Source organism: Ornithorhynchus anatinus, chromosome 11 (assembly GCF_004115215.2).
Source record: "Ornithorhynchus anatinus isolate Pmale09 chromosome 11, mOrnAna1.pri.v4, whole genome shotgun sequence".
Classification (NCBI taxonomy): domain Eukaryota; kingdom Metazoa; phylum Chordata; class Mammalia; order Monotremata; family Ornithorhynchidae; genus Ornithorhynchus; species Ornithorhynchus anatinus.
This window is the reverse complement of record NC_041738.1, coordinates 35092297-35112180: the sequence shown is the minus strand read 5'-3', so window position 1 is coordinate 35112180 and position 19884 is coordinate 35092297. Positions and strand designations below refer to the sequence as shown.

The window sequence follows — 19884 nt, the reverse complement described above, 5'->3', positions numbered from 1 at the left end:
TTCTTTCTCTTTTCCTGGTTCCTGCTTAGACTCAGTGATGTTTCTCTTGGGCCATACTGGATGGCAGTCTCTGGATTTGATAACCAGACAAAAAATCAGTCATACTCTATAAATCAAAGGGGAAACCATGTGCGCTGATCAACCATTAAGATAAAAATCGCTTTGATGCTTTCAATTTATTGTTGACACAGCGCTGCAGAAACCTCAGAAACAAAAACACCAGCTTGTATTTATCTTTCATCCTTTCTTGAGGAGCCCCAGTGCTTTTTGGATATTCTCTGGAATGCTCACCACCATTTTGTGATTCTGGAATAAGGTAGCTTTTATTAACTTCATTTTACAGGTAGGCTACTGGACCGAGAAAGCAGAGGAGGCAAGCGGTTTGCCCAAGGTCATAGGGCACCAGTGTCAAAACCAAGAACAGAGTACAAATTTACCTTCTACACCCCATTCAATCAGACACATTTATTGAGCGCTAACTGTGGCAGACCACTGTACTAACTGCTTGAAAGAGTACACTAAAAGAGAATTGGTGGAAATGTTCCCTGCCCACAAGGAGCTTATAGGCTAGAGGATAAGCTGCTTTCTCTTCTCCTTAAGCTCCCTTAGAGGAACTAGTCAACAGGAACATAAACTGAAGAGAATCACAAAGGATCCAGTCCCCTACTTCCCGGCAGAGCACCTGCAGTTTCTATATGATCTTTCATCCGTCAGTCCTTCAAGGGTATTTATTGAGCGCATACTGTGTGCTGAGCATTGTACTAAATGCTTGGAGGAATGTGACATAACAGAGCTGGAAGACATGCTCCCTGCCAACAATGAGCTTAAAGGGCGAAAGAGACAATACCATAAACTGTGATACGTACATGAGTGCTGTGAGGAAGAGGGAACGGAAAATTAAAGGGTCCAAATCGAAGTGAAAGGGTGATGCAGATGGAAGTGAGAGAAGAGAAAATAGGGGCCTAAGTTGGGGAAGTCCTCTAGGTTTTCATCCAGAAACCTAGCCGTGGCCAGGTCTGCTTAGCTTCAAAACAACCGAAAGTGTTTTGCACACCTCTGTGCTGACCACTGTATTTACACTTGGAAGAGTACAGTGGAAATAGACGTGATCCTGTCCAGAAAGCCATTTATCTGGATAATCTTCTTCACCCTTAGAGTGGATCTAATTGTACCTACCCCTCGCCTCCAGCTACTGCCGTTCCATTTGGGGATGCAACAGCCTGGGCCCAGAGGGGTTATTTTCAAGTCACCTCCCTAAAGATGAAAAATGGGATGAAATGTGGAGCTGACAATGAAGGGCATTTTAAAGAGCAAAAGACAAAGTCATCTCTGCTCATTCACCAGGAGAGAGCGGGGCTGAAATCCTATTACAGGCCAATCTGAAAAGTGCCCATTTCCATCTGGCTTCCGATCAGCACACCTGCACCCTTCCAAAATACACTGCAAGGCATCTCATCGCTTTCCAGAACTAAAATTCCCTGATCTCCCCATTGCCCTGACCCCCAGAGAAAAACAAAAACAGAGCTCAGACTATCTCAAGGTCAAACAATGAAACCTGGGCAAGAATTGAGTGGAATCAGTCAGTGGTATTTATTGAGAGCTTACTTTGCACAGAGCACTGAATTAAACACTTGGGTCAATCAGTGGTATTTACTGAGGATTTACTGTATGCAGAGTGCTTTACTGCATGCTTGGGAGAATGCAATTACAATAAAGTTGGTAGATATGAACCCAGCCCTCTAGAAGCTTACACTCTAGAAGGGAACAAATATTAAAATAAATTTTAGGAAATGGGAGAGTGCGATACAGTAGGTAGACATGATCCCTACCAATAAGGAGCTTCAGTCTAACAGGGGAGCAGACACTAAAATAAAATAATGAAATGTCCATCAATTTCAAGGTTCATATGGGAAGCAGTGAGGCTCAGTGGAAAGAGCATGGGCTTGGGAGCCGGAGGTCATGGGTTCGAATCCCGCTCTGGCACTTGTCAGCTGTGTGATTGTGGGCAAGTCACTTAACTTCTCTGTGCCTCAGTGACCTCATCTGTAAAATGGGGATGAAGACTGTGAGCCTCATGTGGGACAACCTGATGACCCTGAATCTCCCCCAGCGCTTAGAACTCTGCACAGAGTAAGCGCTTAACAAATACCAAAATTATTATTATCATCAATTTGGGAAGCAGCCTGCCCTAGTGGAAAGAGCACGGATCTGGGAGTCAAAAGACCTGGCTTATAATCTCAGCTTCACTGCACATTTCTGCTGTGTGACCTTGGGCAAGTCACCTCTCTTCTCTGTGACTCAAACCCCAGCACTTAGCAGGGTGCCTGGCATATAGTAAGCACTTAAATAGCTTAAAAAGGCTCCCCTCTTATTTATTTGGTAAGCACTTGTTAAGTCCCCTCCCCTCTCAGGATGGCACCTGGAGAATTTCCAGGACTCAACCAGTCTCAGCTAACGGAGGGAGAGTCAAGAACATGTATACCCACTCCATTCCTAGCTTGGCCAGCGGCTAGTGAGTGGCAGGCAACCTGCTGCAAGTCGAACTCACCTATGCTGGGCAGCAGCAGCATGGGGGAGAGTCGAGGGAGGAGACTCAAATTTACTGTGCGGAAGAAGGCAACGGTAAACCGCTTCTGTATTTTTACCAAGAAAACTCTATGGATCCACATCCAGAACGACTTGCACAAGGAGAGTGAGGCGTTCTAGGAGAGATGTGTCCACGGAGTCGCTGTGGGTCCAAAATGACTCGACAGCATAACCCAAACGTGTTAAGCGCTTACTATGTGACACTGTTCTAGGCACTGAGGTAAGTACAAGTTAGGTCAGACATAGTCCCTGCCCCACGTGGGGGCTCACTGTCTTAAGTAGGAGGGAGAACAGGTATTAAATGCCCATTTTCCAGTTGAGGAAACTGAGGCACAGAGAAGTGACTTGCCCAAGGTCACACAGCAAGCTATTGGCAGAGCTGGGATTAGAACCCATGTCCTCTGACTCCCAGGTCCGAGATCTTTCCATTGGACCACACTGCTTCTCTATCTGCTCTCTCCTCCCACCCCACTGGGCTCCTTCTAAACAGACTTCCATTCCCGCCTGATCCGTCACTAACACCTTTTCTCCCTACTCTCCCAACCCGAGAATACCTTTCCCTCCTTGCCATTCTTGGCCAAATTCTGTTCCACCCAACCCTCAAAGCCTTTCCAAAAGTCACCTCCTTCCTGAGGAATTCTCTAATTAATCTCCCCTTCCCACCTCTCCTGACCTCACCATTTCCTCAGTCACTCTCAGCACTTAAGGGATTTTTAAAAAATCTATCTCCCACCCACACATGTTTAAATATTTATATCTTTGTCAAATTCTGCCTTCCTCCTTTAAATTGTACAGTCCTTGAAAGCGGGGATCATTACTTAGGTTTATTCTGTATGGTCTATGAGCACTTTATAAAGCTCTCTGCATGGCATAAGTGCTCAATAAATCATGTTGGTCAAGTGTGGCCTAGTGGATAGGGCTTGGACCTGGGAGTCGGAAGGACCTGGGTTCTAGTCCCAGTTCTGCCATTTGTTTGCTGTGTGACCTTGGGCAAGTCACTTCTCTGGACCACGCTGGGGAAGCAGCGTGGCTCAGTGGAAAGAGCCTGGGCTTCGGAGTCAGAGGTCATGAGTTCGACTCCCGGCTCAGCCACTTGTCAGCTGTGTGACTGTGGGCAAGTCACTTCACTTCTCGGTGCCTCAGTTCCCTCATCTGTAAAATGAGGATGAAGACTGAGAGCCCCACGTGGGACAACCTAATTCCCTTGTATCTACCCCAGCGCTTAGAACAGTGCTCGGCACATAGTAAGCGCTTAACAAATCCCAACATTATTATTATTATTACCTTAGTTATCTCATCTGTAAAATGGGGATTAAGACTGTGAGCCACATAAACTGTGTCCAACCTGATTGGCCCAGCATTTAGTTCAGTGCCTGGCATACAGTAAGTGCTTAACAAATACCATTAAAACAAAAAATGGCTGAACAAACAGAGTCCAGGCCTAGACTTCCAAGTCAGATCGTCTTCAGAATCACTTCTTTAGGAACCCAGGCAGATTATAGGAATTTCACTGCCCCTGAAGACTATTCAGTTTTCCCTTCACGGTATCTGGCAGAGTCATAAGCTTGGTATTTATTAAGTGCTTACTGTGTGCAGAGCACTCTACTAACTGCTTAGGTGAGTACACTATAACAGAGTTGGTGGACATATTCTTGCTCATAAACAGAAGGGGCATGACAAACCCCTTGCCACCCCTGAAAACGCTTGAGAACTTTCAATTTTTACAAAGCTACTTCCAGTGATTCCTCCAGTCAAGGAATGTTCATTGGCGCAAGCCTCAGGGAAGGTGAAACTGGATCCACTGGACTGCCTGCTGTGCACCTCACAATTACATCGCCCCTAGGAGTCAGAGGGCCTGGGCTCGAATCTCAATTCTGCCACTTGTCTGCTGTGTGACCTTAGGAAAGTCTCTTGACTTTTCTGTGCCTCTGTTTCCTCATCTGTAAAATGGGGATTCAATCCTCATCCTTTCTTCGTAGACTGCGAGCCTCGTGTGGGACAGGGACTGTGTCCAACCTGAATCTTGTATCTACCTCAGGGCTTAAGACATGTTTGGAACATAGTGAGCTCTTAAATAACCATAATTATGTAGATAATAACCCACCCCACTCTGAGGTCAGGAATGGATATTTCCACTGCAACAGAAAACAGCAGGACCTAGTGGGTAGAGCACTGGGCTGGAAGTCAGAAGGACTTGGGTTCTAATTCCAGCTCTGCCACATGCCTGCTGTGTGACCTTGGGCCAGTCACTTTACTTCTCTGGGACTTAGTTGCCTCATCTATAAATTGGAGATTAAGGGTGCGCACACCATGTCGGACAGGGGACTGTGTCCAACCTGATTAGCTTGTATCTTCCCCAGGGCTTAGAACATAGTAAGGGATTACCAAGTACTATTATTATTATTAATCTGTGGACCTGGATTTTATTCCCAGCTCAGCCACTTGTCTGTGGGGTGATCTTGGGCAAGTCACTTCACTTCTCTATGTTCAAAGGAGATTAAGACTGTGAGCCCCATTTGGGAAATGGAGTGTATCCAAACTGATTAGCTTGTATATATATATATATATATATATATATGTGTGTATATATATATATTCCAGTGCTTACTACAGGGCCTGGCGCATAGTAAGCACTTAAATACCATTAAAAAAAACAACAACAGGAGATGGCAAAGACCTCAAGGAAGCTACACTCCCACAGTCCTCTTTTTGCTACTTAGAAGCTGAGATTCTGTCACCCTTAACGGGGGAAAATACAAAACCTAGCCAGTACGTTGAGTGAAGGAACCATCTGGTCTCCAGTTAGGGGAAATGTACGCCCTTTGAGTCAAGCTACATTTAATTAGCTGTTTGGACTTAAACTGCTAAAAAAAAAAAGAAAAATTAATAGTTTTTTTGTTCCAACTCAGATTTTTTTCTGCAGTTGTTACAGGAGGGAGGGTTAAAGCCCCCCCCCCCATATATTTTTAAAGTCTGTCAGGTGAGTAATAGCATCCACTGTCAATAAAGGAGCAAAAAGTCCCCAGTTCCCAAAAGCCCCAGCCTGATCTCTTCCTGCCCCGTTGCGTGTCGGCTACCATACCAGTGGCCAATTCGGGTCTCCAGGGGTTCTCCCACCCCAGCATGGCCTAGCGAATAGAGCCCGGTCCGGGCCTGGGATTCAGAAGGATCTAGGTTCTAATCCCAGCTCCGCTGCTTGTCTGCTGCGTGATGCTGGGCAAGTCACTTCCCTTCTCTGGGCCTCAGTTACCTCATCTGTAAAATGGGGATTAAAACTGTGAGCCCTACGTGGGACAACCTGATTACCCTATATCTACCCCAGCGCTTAGGACAGTGTTTGGCACATAATAAAACCTCAACAAATACCGTAATTATTATTATCTGTAAAATGGGGATGAAGGCATAGTCCTATGAGGGACATGGACTGTGTCCAGCCTGATTGCTCTGTTGCTACCCCAGCGCTTAAAACAGCGCCTGGTACAGAGTAAGTGCTTAACAAATACCATAAAAAATAAAATCTAACAGGGTGGGTCTAATAAGGGGACTAGACGATGAAAGGGGTAGTTTTTGAACCAGGGATTTTTGCATAGCCGGTGCTATTCTGAGCAACCAGCTGGGTGCGGGAGGGGGAAGGGGGATGGGTGTGGGCAGTGGGTCGACCTGGACACGGTCAGTTCCTGGGCTACTCCCTCCTGGCTGGACCACACGGGATCAGCCCCACTTTCCTTTCTGTTTCTGATCGCCATCAGGCCTGGCCCCAGGCAGTCAGCAAAGTTGTCCGGACTATAAGCTCCTCCAGGGCAGAGACTGCATCTACTGACTCTATCACACTCCACCAAGCCCTTACCGCAGAATTCTGCACACAATAAGAACTCAATAAATACCACCGATTGATTGAAGCACCTATGTATGAGCAACTGCAAATGAAATCACTATTTTGAGCTCCCCTCCAGACATAAGCACGTCGCTTCCAACTCTCTCTCAATCTCAGACTCCCATCTACAAAAACACTTGCTATGTTTTCACTGTTTTAAGTGTCTAGGGCAAATGTAATCATTTTCTTTGTACCTAAAATAAAACCCCTAGAAATAATTTCTTGATTAAAAATAATAATTCTCCAGAGAGGGGAGGAAAACACACCATACAGCTATAAAGCTGTACATCTTCACAATCCGAAAGCCCAGTACTCTGCCAAACTAAAATAAGGTTTACAAGACTGCATGAAACTGAAAACTCCATCTGGCTGGGGAAAATCTCACAAGTTAAAATGGAGTAGCGGGCTCTAAGCAGAATTGTGAAAGCAGATTTTTAATCACTCAGAATGCATTTTTTAAAATATATTCACCTCCCTCCTTGGCTCTCACACCATTATTACAGAGCCCTGGTTCTGCCATTTCAGAGCCTTCTCTGACCTTAAAACACTGAGAAACATTGTGTTCTAGTACAAATAGAAAACTCCTGTCTCTGCTTTCTGAACTCCACCTTGGCTAAGGGAGGTGAACCTAACTTTTTCCACATCACAGGAAAGAAAAAAAAACATTTCATCTAGATATCAAAGATGAAATGCATCAGTCCCAAAAGGATATTTTGGGAAGTTTCTAAGCCTTTTGATGAAAGCTACAAGCATCAGGAATTCTCTTCCTTGTTTGCCAAGCTCTCGCTTTGAGCTTTGGGAGACTAATGAAAATTTTGTCTGAGACTTGAAGGTTCAGAGGGCACCAGAGTGTACACATTTCCTGAGGTGTAAGCAGCAAAAAGTGTACAATTTACTTTTCCATTTGTCCACCTAGGTAAACAGGACAGTGGGTCTCTACCTAACTCTTATCATGAAAGATGCATTTCTCAAAGACCTTAGGGAGAAGCACCTCCTCTGAGGTAGACCAGGTGAAGAGGGAACATCGAAAGCTATTAGGGAAGAGGAAGGGAGGAGCCCGTTTTTGTAGCATTTGTCAAATCCAATGAATTGGGTCAAAAATTCACATTTCCCTCCCATGGCAATCAGGAAGCCTAGGTTCTAGCCCTGGTTCTGCCGGTAGCTGGCTAACAAGGGAACGAATTACATAGGCACTAGTATGGCCCAGTAGAAAGATCACGGGCCCAGAAGTCAGAGGGCGTCGGTTCTAACCCCGGCTCTACCACGTCTGCTGTGTGACCTTGGGCAAGTCACTTAACTTCTCTGGGCTTCACTGACCTCATCTGTAAAACAGGGATTAAGACTGTGAGCCCCATATGGAACAACCTGAAACGGGGACTGTTTCTGACCTGATTACCTTCTATCTACCCCAGTGCTAAGAACAGTGCTCAGAACACACTAGGCGCTTAACAAATACCACAATTATTAAACTTCAGAGAACTAACTGCTCGTTCTACCCAGGCCCCTGCAGGATCACAGCTGCCACTGGCAATATAATAGCTGCCACTGGCAATATAATCACCTCCTCTGCATACGGGTTCTCAGTCCTCAAGTTTCTGGGCTGAGGCTCTCTCTGCTGAAAGACTTTCCCCAAACTTCATGTTACTCTCCAATGTCCCTGACCCACAAAGACCATCCCTAAAGTACATAGGTTGCCTGACCCATCACTTGCTCAGGCTACAAAAGGAGAATCAAGACCACGGAGCAAACATGGCAAGCCTTGGAAAACAAGCTGCAGGCCTTGAAAGCCCCTGTTCTAAGGGGATATTATTTGGCCATTAGAGGCTTAATCTTTCTCTATGTCTGCTGAGGGCTCCTTCTCAACCCCTTATTCTCAAATTGTGAGCCCTTTCAGAGCCAAAGTGGTGCCTAATTTTCACCCTGTATTTTTCCCAGTGCCTAGAACAACAAAGAAAACATTAATAATATTTGTTAATAACAAATATTTGTAAATAATATTTCATATCCCCTTAGAAGTCACTTCACTTCTCTGTGCCTCAGTTACCTCGTCTGTAAAATGGGGGTTGAAAATTGAGCCTCGTGGGGGACAGGGACGGTGTCCAACCTGATTACCTTGAATCTACCCCATAGAACAGTTTCTTGGCACATTGTAATCTCTTAACAAATACCTTAATTATTATTAGTGTGAGTATCTTGGAGGGAATCACTTGCATCCTGGTCCATGAAGATACAACAATACACCTCTTGCCTTCCAGGTGAGCAATCCACAGACTCCAATTTATGTCCTATCACTAGCAGGTCAGGCATTGGAGTTGTTTCTTTGCAGTAGTGGTAATGGTTTGCATTGAGCATCCACACTCACTTGACCAGTCATCCCATCCCCATCGGCACACTTTGCAAGAGAGCTAGCAGGAAGAATGGGTGCAGTCAGAATATATCTGAAATTGCCACAGCAGCAGATGCTACTGTTACTCCTGAGTGGTTTAACAAGGGTTGGAGGAAGCCAGGGGAAAAGCCAAAAACAAGACACAAAAATGAAGAAAAACAACAGGAACAACTAGACAGACTGGGCCAAGACAAAAGTAGGAGCATCAAATTCCAGAGATGGAATCTCTACTCCTACTACGTGCCGAGCACTGTTCCAAGTGCTGGGGGGGATACAAGGTAACCAGGTTGGATTCTCCCCAAGGGCTTAGTACAGTTCTCTGCACACAGTAAGTGCTCAATAAAAACAATCGATTGATTGACTTAGTCCCCGCCCAAATAGGGCTCACAGTTGAACCAGGAGGGAGTAGGATTGAATCCCCATTTTACAGACAAGTTAACTGAGGCCCAAAGTTAAGTGACTTGCCCAAGGCCACACAGCAGATACATGGCAGAGCCTGTATTAGAAATGAAGTCCTCTGACTCTCAAGCCTGCGCTCTTTCCACTAGGCCATGCTGCTTCCCATAGATACAGGCAAGGGTGGTTATTTTAGGGAACAGGGTGTCGCCAGATTTCTCCCTCTGATCAGATTTGAAGGCCGGATCCCAGCAACCGTCTGTGAAAGCATTCCCCTAATAGCTACTGCTCTGATGAGGAAAAACCTCCCCAGAACAAGGAGTGTCCTGATCTTGTCTTCAGGCTGACCAGTTTTACTCAGGGCTGTGATATCGATACCACGTCCTTCCTGTCCAGTGCAGCCACATTTTCTGGGCAATGGCTTCTCCTCATCACACACTGCTCTGGATGTAAGATTTAGGTCACGGAGGAGCAGGATGGAAAAAGTTAACCCACACTCTGCACTACCACCCCAGCTGGAAAAACCATGATTTCCTTAGTGCTCCCTTTTCTGAATCAGGTCAGTGGAAGAACACATGAAAAAAGAGAATGGTTTGTCCTACTTACTACTTTCCTGGATCCAGTTTGTACACTAATGCTGAGTAAAATGTTCACTTCCAATGGACAAAATGCAGGCAAACGAATGGGTTTCAATACTGGAGGTGCCACGCACAGGCAATGAGAGGGCAGAAAGGCAAAAAAATGTATTTAAATAAGTGTGAAACTTATGAAACTTCCCATATGAAACTTCACACTACTCCACGCTCGCCAGGAAGCAGGGGAACCATGTTGACCCAGAAGTCACCCCAATTTCTGGGGTAAGCCAGTGTATGGACAAGAAGTAGCAATAATAATAACAACAGTGTTTATTAAGCACTTATTGTATGTAGAGCACTATACTAAACACCAGAAAATAATGTACAGTGGGAATTAGACAGTCCCTGTCTTTGAGGGGGTGGCGGGGGGCCTCACAAACCTAAGAGTTTAAATTTATCTTGATGGTATTGATGCCTGACTTACTTGTTTTGTTGTCCGTCTCCTCCATTTAGACTGTGAGCCCATTGTTGAGCGGGGATTGTCTCTATCTGTTGCTGAATTGTACATTCCAAGCGCTTGGTACAGTGCTCTTCACACAGTAAGCACTCAATAGATACAATTGAATGAATGAATGGGGGACAAGGGACTGGTGAAAGACACCGGGAATGATGAAACAGCTTATGCAACAGCAAAACCTAAGGGCCGAGTACACAAAATAAAAACAAGAATCAGTAGGGTGTTGTGGCTAGAAGAACAAAATTTTAGGCTTCTCATGGCTCAGAGTCCAAGCACCCCTGTAGCCACAGCGACTGCAATCGCAGTCACCAGTCCTGAGGTTTTATGGAAGCCTCCGGCTGCAGGTGTTTTTCTCTTTCCCGCCAAGGTGGAGGAAGGTAGGAAGGGGGGGGGGGGGGTGAGGTCACATCAATGTGACAGAGGAAAGCTGAAGATGGCTAAAAGACCCAATCTACTCAGTCTCAACCAACTCTATCTTTCCCCTCAAGAAGCCCTGGCAGGTCACTTCCAATATCATTCCTACCTGCTGTTTCGCTGACATTGCCTGCCCCCTCTTTGCCCTTCACCAGGGTTGGCCAGGATCATTTCCCACCAACAGGAGGAAGATACTGCATCCATAAGGAGGGGCAGGTCAGATCCTGAAGCAACCAATGACAATCACAGTAAACAATGTTATGTTTGTCTCCCCTGATAGAGTATAAGTTCCTTGTGGGCAGGGAATGTATCACTATTAATCTGTATTCCCCAAGGGCCTAGTGGAGCACACTGCACCAAATGGGTGCTCAATATATGTTACTACTTCTACAGAAAGGTGTAAAGGAGAGGAAAGTAAATGGCAAAGAAACAGGGAGAGCAGAGTCATTAAAAACTTGGGAAAGAGCAAGAAGAGTCCCCAAAGAAGGGCATTCCTTCAATTACAAGTCAGCAGGGACTAGAAATGGGTTGCTGCCTTTAGTGATTAACCTGAAGAACATTCAGTATGTTCTTTCAAAAACAGAAATTTCCTGAGAAATTCAGAAGTATTTTATGGGTATGAATTTATTGATCCTCTCAGTCCCCATTAAGGTAATGGAAAGTCTGGCCCCAGGTGGTTCTGAGAGTCAGGGACGGAGTGGGAATCAGAAACCAGGTGTCCCGGTGCCTGGGGGTGGGGGTGATACCCAGCCCCAAAGTAGCAGCTGCTTCTCCCTCTTCCTTGAAGCAGCCTATGTGGGTCCAGCTGGCAAAGCAGAGATGATTTCTATGTGGTAAAACTGCTTGAAAGCTCCCACTGTGAAGACCACAGTGAAATATCTGCTCTCATCCCACGCATAGTTCTGAAGGATTTTGGTCCTCCCGTTTCTGGCCTTAGCTTCTAGGACACTGTGTCACCCTCACCCTATACCCCCAGAAGGCCAAAAATCAGGGTCTCTGCTCGATGAAGTTTGAAAAGGCTGCCCTTGATTTGCCCCCTGTAGCAGACAAACCAGAGATAGTTGCCTAGTTCTCCATCACCCCCTAGGTGGGAAGGCTAAGCCCCCCTTTTCTTCAGCTCTCCCTCCCCTCTGCGTTGCCCAACTCGCTCCCTTTGCTCTTCACCCCTCGCCTGTCCCCACAGCACTTGTGTATATATCATATCTATAATTCTATTTATTTATATTGATGCCTGTTTACTCGTTTTGATGTCTGTCTCCCCCCTGCTAGACTGTGAGCCCAGTGTGGGCAGGGATTGCCTCTCCTTATTGCTGAATTGTACTTTCCAAGCACTTAGTACAGTGCTCTGCACACAGTAAGCGCTCGATAAATATGATTGAATGAAAGAGAATTAGACATGCAAGAGTGATTCAAGGAACATGAATTAGTTGGGTGGGCTAAGGTTAGGTTTGCCTCTGAAAACCCTGCAAGATACTTCAACTTCTGCTGTAGGTGGGAGGCAGTGGGGCTCACTCTGCTTCTGGGTTCACCAGTTTTCATCCTTCAAGGAAGTATTCCTCTTTTCTAGCATTTATTGAGTGCCTATGTGCAGAGCATCTTAGTAGGCCCTGAGAGAGTACAGTTGTCTGTAGGCATGTTCCCTGCCTGAGATCAAGAAGTTTTTCTCTCTGTTCAGGTCCTTACCAGCAGTGTTCCATCTCTATGAGGTAAACTCATTTCAGGGAAGGAATGTGTCTGCTAATTCTGCTGTACTCTCCCAAGCATTTAGTACAGTGCTCTACATATAATAAGTGGTCAATAAATACCACTGATGGATTGCCCTAAGCTGGCTGAGATCTCTGGTGAGTCAGCTGTATCTGCTAGGACAGGTGCCATTACTATTTTCTATTATTGGTCTTATTATTGAGAAGCAGCATGGCATAGTGGATAGAGGACAGGCCTGGAAGTCAGGAGGTCATGAGTTCTAATCCCAGCTCCACCACTTGTCTATGTGGCCTTGGGCAAATCAGTTTCCTCATCTGTAAAATGGGGATTGAGACTGTGAGCCCCATGTGGGACAGGAACACTGTGTCCAACCCGATTTGGCTGCATCCACATCACCACTTAGAACAGTGCTTGGCACATAGTACGCACTTAAATACCATTATTATTATTTTCCCTCATTTCAGGACTAGTTTAACTTCTCACTAGGCATTCCCAAGAATCTAGGGCCTTGGAGCCTCTTTCTGGCCCTATTCTATGAATAGTGCTACACTTCCTGTTGACATCATCATCATCATCATCATCATAATGACCAAGAGCCCGTAACCCACCTGGGCCAGCCTAATCTCATTCTTTGATTGAACCAAGAAACCAAGAAGCTGCCTCCAACCCAGCCCCAGGGCTGGTAGAAGAAATCAGCCGGTATCAGAGGCCCCCTCCACCCCTGAAAGCTGGTTCACCTTGCCTGGGTTCCAAAGCTCCCCTAGGCAAGTGACATCAGCTGGGGCAAGCTCTCGTAGACCAGGACCTGAGCCCAGAAAAAGGTGCAGCAGAGAGAAGGTGAGGAGGAATCTGCCCTTTCCTCTCCATCCAAACTGCTTGCTTCCTGTGCCAAGTACAGTATAGCCCGCTTTGATTACGGTAAGTCTTCAGTTTCTCCCCTCTCCAGTCCACACTTCCCTCTGCTGCCCAGATTGTGGGGTTTTTTTTCCCTTTTTAAAAACTCAGTCCACATCTTTCTCCTCAAAAATGACCACCTCTGCACTCAGCATCCAAAGAAAACTCCTCACCATCCACTTTAAGGCACTAATCAACTCTCCCCTTCCTATCTTACCTCGCTGATTTCCTACTACAACCCAACTTCCACACTTTGCTCCTCACTATACCTCTATCTCATCTGTCTCGCCACTGACCCTTGGACCACATCTTCCCTGTGGTCTGGAACTCCCTCTCCCTTCATATCAGACAGATTACCACTCAAAACTCTGCCCAAATCACATCTCCAGTAGGCCTTCCCTGGTTATGCCTTCACTTTCTCTGTTTGCTCTCTTCAGCATCACCTATGCACTTGGGTCTACAACCCCAGCCCCACGGCACTTATGTACATGCACATTTGTCATTTATTTTAATGTCTGCCTCCCCCGGTAGACTGTAAGCTTCTTGTGGACAGGGATCTTGTCCACCTACTCTATTGCACTGTACTTTCCTCAAGTGTTAGTACAGTATTCTGTACACATTAAGTGCTCAATAAATACCATAACCCAAGGCACTTATTAAGCACTTTCTATGTGCGGAGCCCTGTATTAGCACTTGGGAGAGCGTCATACAAGAGAATTAGCAGACAAGTTCCCTGCCCATAAGGAGCTCGATTGATTGAAGAAGGAAGAACTGGAAAAGTCAAGAAAGGGAATTAAAAAAGCAGGATTACCATCCTGTCCCTTTCTCTAACTGCCAGTCACAACTCTAATAGTGCATGATAATTCTACAGAGAAGTATCTTTAACCAATTAAGGCAACGGGTCATCACCTCTCTGTCCCAGGGCAAAAACCCCACCTGCAAGCCCACACCCAGAGATACCCAGGAAGCCAACCAGTCTCCAGCCCAGAAAGTACAGTTCTTCAGATACTTAAAAAGAGGAAAAGCTTTTAAGAGACAGAGATACCCAGGAAACCAACCAGCCTCCAGCCCAGAAAGTACAGTTCTTCAGATACTTAAGAGGAAAAAAGGAAAAGCTTTTAAGAGACAGAGAGGCACCGAGGAAGCCAACCAGCCTCCTGCCCAGAAAGTACGGTTCTTCAGTTACTTAAGAGGAAAAAAGGAAAAGCCTTTAAGAAACAGAGACCGAGGAAGCCAACCAGCCTCCAGCCCAGAAAGTACAGTCCTTCAGATACTTAAGAGGAAATAAGGAAAAGCTTTTAAGAGACAGAGATACCCAGGAAGCCAACCAGCCTCCAGAACAGAAACTACAGTCCTTCAGATACTTAAGAGGAAATAAGAAAAAGCGTTTAAGAGACAGAGATACCCAGGAAGCCAACCAGCCTCCAGCCCAGAAAGTACAGTTCTGCAGATACTTAAGAGGAAAAAAGGAAAAGCTTTTAAGAGAGAAAACATCCTGTAACATTTACCTGTTAAAAATTCTATCTTATGTCCCAGAACCTTCATTTCTGATCTCTCTGTCCACAACAAGTGGGGGAAGGAGGAGTGGGGGGGGGGGGGGGGAAGTGTCAGGAGCAAAGCAAGGGAGGAATTCCAGTTGAGTCTCGGTGGAGAGATGCCTCCGACAGGATGGCAGAAAAGAAATGAGAGACGAGAAGCCAGCGCCAGGAAGAGCTGGGAAGTGCAACTGAACGAGGGAGGGAATCTGACTAGTCGATGCAGCTAGGTAGGCGACTCAAACGGGTATTTTTTTGGGGGGAGGGGGGGAAAAAAGCCAATCTTTAACGCGAAGCACAAAAGGCAGCTGTAACCGGGCACTAGAGGAGGCGTTTTGGGGGGAGGGAGGGGGAAAAGAGGCAGAAGTGGGGCAGAAGGCCCACCCCCGCCTGCAGCTTGGGAAAGCGGCACCCCACAAACAAAGAGGAGGATTTTCCTGCCTGTCTCGTTGCCAGGTCTGCAGTGAACCAGGGAGGTGTCGCTTGGGTGGCATCCCCACCGATGCCCACCGTGCCCTGCCGCCCCCCCACCCCCCGGCCTCCATGGTGCCAGGGGAGGGGGAGTGGGAGGGGGCAATACGAGGGGCTGGAGCGTTGGCCCTCTTAAGAATAACGATGATGCTATTAGTTAAGCGTTTCCTAGGTGCCAAGCACTGTTCTAAGCGCTGACGGCCAAGGGGAAAGGGGGGCACTGTGGTGAGCAAATAGGACAAGGACTGCCCCCCACCCTGGGCTGCCCGGCTTCGCACCTTGGCGGGCAGGGATGCTGGGGTGGGCACCGCTGGGCACGGGGGGGGCCCTTTGGTCGCCTCTTGTGGCTGCCGTGGTTTGGAGGGGAGAGAGGAAAAGGTGGTCCGGGGAGGGGGGAGGGGGGGTCCAAAAAAGCCCTCTAACGACTCACCCGACCGTTGCTATGGAGGGATGGAGGGTCCCCGGGTGGCCTCGGCTCCTGCCCCTCGCAGCCACCACCTCCTCCTCGCAGATGCAAGTTTGAGCCCGCAGCAGGTGCCAACCCCCCTCGGGGAGTCCCCTCTGCCCTCTCCGGCTCTGCCCCTCTTCTTCCCTGGCAGCGGGCGGGAGAGAGGAGGGGCGAGGCGGGCGGGCGAGGGGAGGAGGGGAAGGGGAGGGGGCGGCCAGGCCCGGGGGGAGGGGAGAGGAGGAGGAGGAGGAGGAGAAGGAGGTGGGCCGGGGCCCGGGCACACCCACGTGCCGGAGGGCAGGCAGCGGGAGGCCCGAGGCTCCCTCGCCCTCCTTGGGGTGGGGCGGTGGGAAGAGGCTGGCTTCCCCGTTCCCATGGAGATGCATCACTGCGTCAGACCGGGGACCGGAGACCCAAAGGGATGGAGGCAACCAGGGGTCAGAGGGAGAGTAAAGTCAGCAGCCACCCTGAAGCGGATCAGAGCCCCCTCGCCCCTTCCCTCCACTCGGGATCGCTGGGATTAGAGGCAATGGGGAGGGGGGTCTGGCTTCCCCTTCCGACCTCCATTTAAGGTCGCTTGTGGCTTCGACCCAAAGGGATGGAAGCGACCAGGGGTCAGAGGGCGAGCAAAATCAGCATCCATCTTAGAGTGGATCAGAGCCCCCTCACCCCTTCCCTCCACCCGGGATCGCTGGTTTAGAGGCAATAGGGGAGGGAGTCTTGCTTCCCCTTCCAACCTCCATTTAAGGTCTCTTGCGGCTTCAGCGAAGCCCCCTTTTAAAAGCCTCCGGCCAAATCCCTCATCTCTAGACCTCAGTCACCCCAGAGAGGGGAGGGTCTTAGTTTAGGCACCAGAGGAGGTTGGAAAAAAAAAGGTTCCTGACCATACACTTGCCTGGGAATGGAGAGGGACCCTCAGCTTGGGAGCTGAAGAAGGGCAGAGCCTTTATTTGGCACAGCTGGGCCTCAACCTTCAAGTGCCTGGGCTTGTCCTCTGTGATTTCTCTACTCCTAGGGTGAAAGGATTTTGAGACGAAGCCTTAGCTCAAGGAGCCCAACTCGGAGACCCAGGCCACTGAAGCCTTTCTGAATCACTGCGGTCTTAAAAGTCATTTTTTGCTCTGCTCGGCCTGACTGGATGTAGGGTTCACTTGAAAACTCCAGACCTCACAGGGCATGGATTCTTCTCTCCCTTTGTGGAGAACAGTCACTGTGCTAAACTGGAAAATATCGTTCAACAAAAAATTAAAAATTCTGGCAAATTGTGCACAGCTCAGATTGGGTCTCTCAGCCCAAGCCCCATGATCGGACTCAGTACGTACAGACCCGCAACAAAGTGTATCCGATTGTGTTTGTTTCAGATAAAAGTGGTCCTTTTATGTGCAGGTGGTTGACTTCTAGGGGCCTGGAAGGGTGCCGAGGTGTGATTATTTTTGCTGCAACACCTGGAATCAGTTCAGCATTCACCTATCAAAGGAAGTGCCGTGATGTTGAAATCAATGCGATTTATGTATCAGGTGGTCCCTGTTAAATGAAATCAATTTTTTTTAAAAAGCTTCAGACACTGATAATTTAAAAATTCAAATTTAAGGAATTTAGTCTCTGTTGATTTGCTGCTCCCTTCTGTATTAGGAGTGTCACCTATTAATGAGTCTCTTTAATATCATAATGAAAACTATTTTTAGAGTGCATCGGTTGCATCAGGAGCCATTTGTACCAACAAACTTTAATTGCATTTATAAATCTCCATTGAAATATTGTGTAGTCACAAGCCAAAGTGCTCTGCCAAATGAGAGGATGGAGATGAGGGAGGTAGGGAGGGAGAAAGAAGGTGGGAACTGGGAAAGGCCAGAAATGGCAAAAAGAAAACTAGTATCAAGTTGGCTATTTCCTTCCTGTCCTCACTGGAGTTGAGTTTCTGATATCCACCAATGACCTGGTTATAATAAAACACTGAAGATGTTGGTTAGTTACTAAGAATTGCAGTTGCATCTGCAGTTACTAGCCAATTAACATCCAGGAACCAGAGAGTGAGCAAGCCAAGGTACCTTGGAAATAAGTAATAATAATCTTGGTATTTGTTAAGCGCTTATTATGTGCAGAGCACTGTTCTAAGGGCTGGGGGAGATACAGGGTAATCAGGTCATCCCACGTGAGGCTCACAGTTAATCCCCATTTTACAGATGAGGGAACTGAGGCACAGAGAGGTGAAGTGACTTGCCCACAGTCACACAGCTGACAAGTGGCAGAGCTGGGAGTCAAACTCATGACCTCTGACTCCGAAGCCCAGGCTCTTTCCACAGAGCCAGGCTGCTTCCCTGAACATTTAGGGAACACCTCAAACTTCCCCTTTTTGTACTTTCCAATCACCTTTCTCCTCATTCACCCATATATAATAGGCACCTGGGGGTGAATCATTTGAGGAAAGAGACCATCTCCTGTGTGGCTCAACCCCCTAACTTTTAAGTGTCTTGCTCTTCTCTCAGATTGCATTGCACGATCCATTGTGCTGGAGAGCTGGGTGGGGGGTGACTCCTCTGGGAAGCTCAGGTTCTTGGGTAAGCTCACTGGTGTGTTCTTTGGAGAGGTGTTTGTGTGCTAACTTCATCTCATGACTATTTAAGAGGGCAGAAAGAGAAGGAGCTATGTGGCAGGGTGGTCTAGTGAAAAGTGCATGGGCCTGGGACTCAGGAGATCCTGTTCTAGTTCCAGTTTTGTCATTGGTCTGTTGTGTGACTGTATAAGTAGCTTAACCTCTCCACACCTCAATTTTTTCATCCATAAAATGGTAGTAAGATACCTACCCTTCCTACATTTTAGACTGTGAGCCCTATGTGGAATGGAATCTTTGTCTATCTAACTTAGTCCTACCCCAGGGCTTGGCACAAAATGCTTAATAAATATTATCATCATGAGTATTATTATATTATTTGCCTTGAGCTCTGGCTCAAGTGCAGCACAGTTGATAATTGCATATGTACAGGATAAATTTTCCATCTTCTTTGAACCACTTCTGATCATTTGGATGATTTACAAACTCCTAATGAACTATGACTTGATATTTCTAATTTGCACAAATGACCCCTAGCAGAATCCCAAATTTGGAGGATTAATGAAGAGGTGGAAAACAGCATTAAAAAAAACACATTAGGGATATTGCATTGTACTTTATTGCTCAATGAAAAATAGAGTAGGAGGCTTAACGTAAAGAACCTGCTGAGAGAGGGCCTTGGGAGCTGATTGCTTGCCAATACCACATCTCCTCCCCTCCTGCCTTCTCCCTCTTCCACTTCAGGCATCTTCCCGGGGAACCATTTTCAGTTTTTTCCTGTTTATCAGAGTGCAAGTTAATGAAATTATAATAATAGTGGTATCTGTTAAGCCCTTTGTATAAATGCTGGGGTAGATTCAAGAAAATTGGACCAAGCACAATCCCCCCCCCCCGCCATGTTGCTCACAGTCTAAGATGGGAGGGAGAAGAGGTATTGGATTCCCATTTTCCAGATGAGAAACCTGAAGCACGGAGAAGTTAAATGGCTTGCCCAAGGCCACATGGAGGTCAGATGGCAGAGCCGGAATTACTACCCAGGTCCTCTGCCTTCCAGGCCCTTCCCTTTATCCCTCCCACAATGAACCATTTTTTTAAAATGTTATTTGTTAGGTGCTTACTGTGTGCCAAGCGCTTTACTAAGTGCTGCAGTAGATACAAGCTAATCAGTTGGACACAGTCCGTGTCCCATATGGGGCTCACAGTCTTAATCCCCATTTTCCAGATGAGGTAACCGAGGCCCAGGGAAGTGAAGTGACTTCCCCAAGGTCACGTAACAGATGAATGGTGGAGCTGAGATTAGAACCCAGGACCTCTGACTAGCAGGGCCGTTCCCTATCAGCTAAGTCGCACTGCTTCTCGACACCACCACCGGCACTGCCCCCGTCCCTTTCTTCTTCTGGAATATCATCTGCCACCTTCTCCGGAGTAGGAAAGGGGGATTGGGACAAGGTGGGGTTAGATCACCTTCCAAGGTCCCTTCCCATCCTCTGATTTGACGATCCCTATCCCTTCCCCCCTCCAGCAATCCACTCT

General features: G+C 47.1%; 1 protein-coding gene and 2 long non-coding RNA genes across 5 annotated transcripts in view; 2 read left to right on the top strand and 1 right to left on the bottom strand.

Moving 5' to 3' along the window:
* The window catches only part of NDRG4 (NDRG family member 4), an 81715-nt gene extending 65775 nt beyond the window's left edge, over positions 1-15940 (bottom strand). Inside the window, exon 1 of one of the 2 annotated variants that reach the window (XM_029075575.2) lies at positions 15783-15940. Coding sequence is in view for 1 of the 2 variants with exons in the window: in XM_029075574.2 (XP_028931407.1) it covers positions 14855-14891 (37 nt within the window). In the remaining variant the exon portion in view is untranslated. Of the gene's footprint in view, positions 1-14854; positions 14939-15782 lie in introns of those variants that run through there. The other variant, XM_029075574.2, reaches the window with a different exon arrangement.
* On the top strand, positions 13079-14881 carry LOC120638684. The gene is made up of 2 exons (XR_005660540.1): positions 13079-13289; positions 14269-14881. It is a non-coding gene; the product is annotated as an uncharacterized LOC120638684 (long non-coding RNA).
* LOC103171184 overlaps positions 14989-19884 on the top strand; it is a 34592-nt gene continuing 29696 nt past the window's right edge. For both annotated transcript variants that reach the window (XR_003762885.2, XR_005660539.1), the window contains exon 1: positions 14989-15111. This is a non-coding gene — a long non-coding RNA (uncharacterized LOC103171184). The remainder of the gene's footprint in view (positions 15112-19884) is intronic.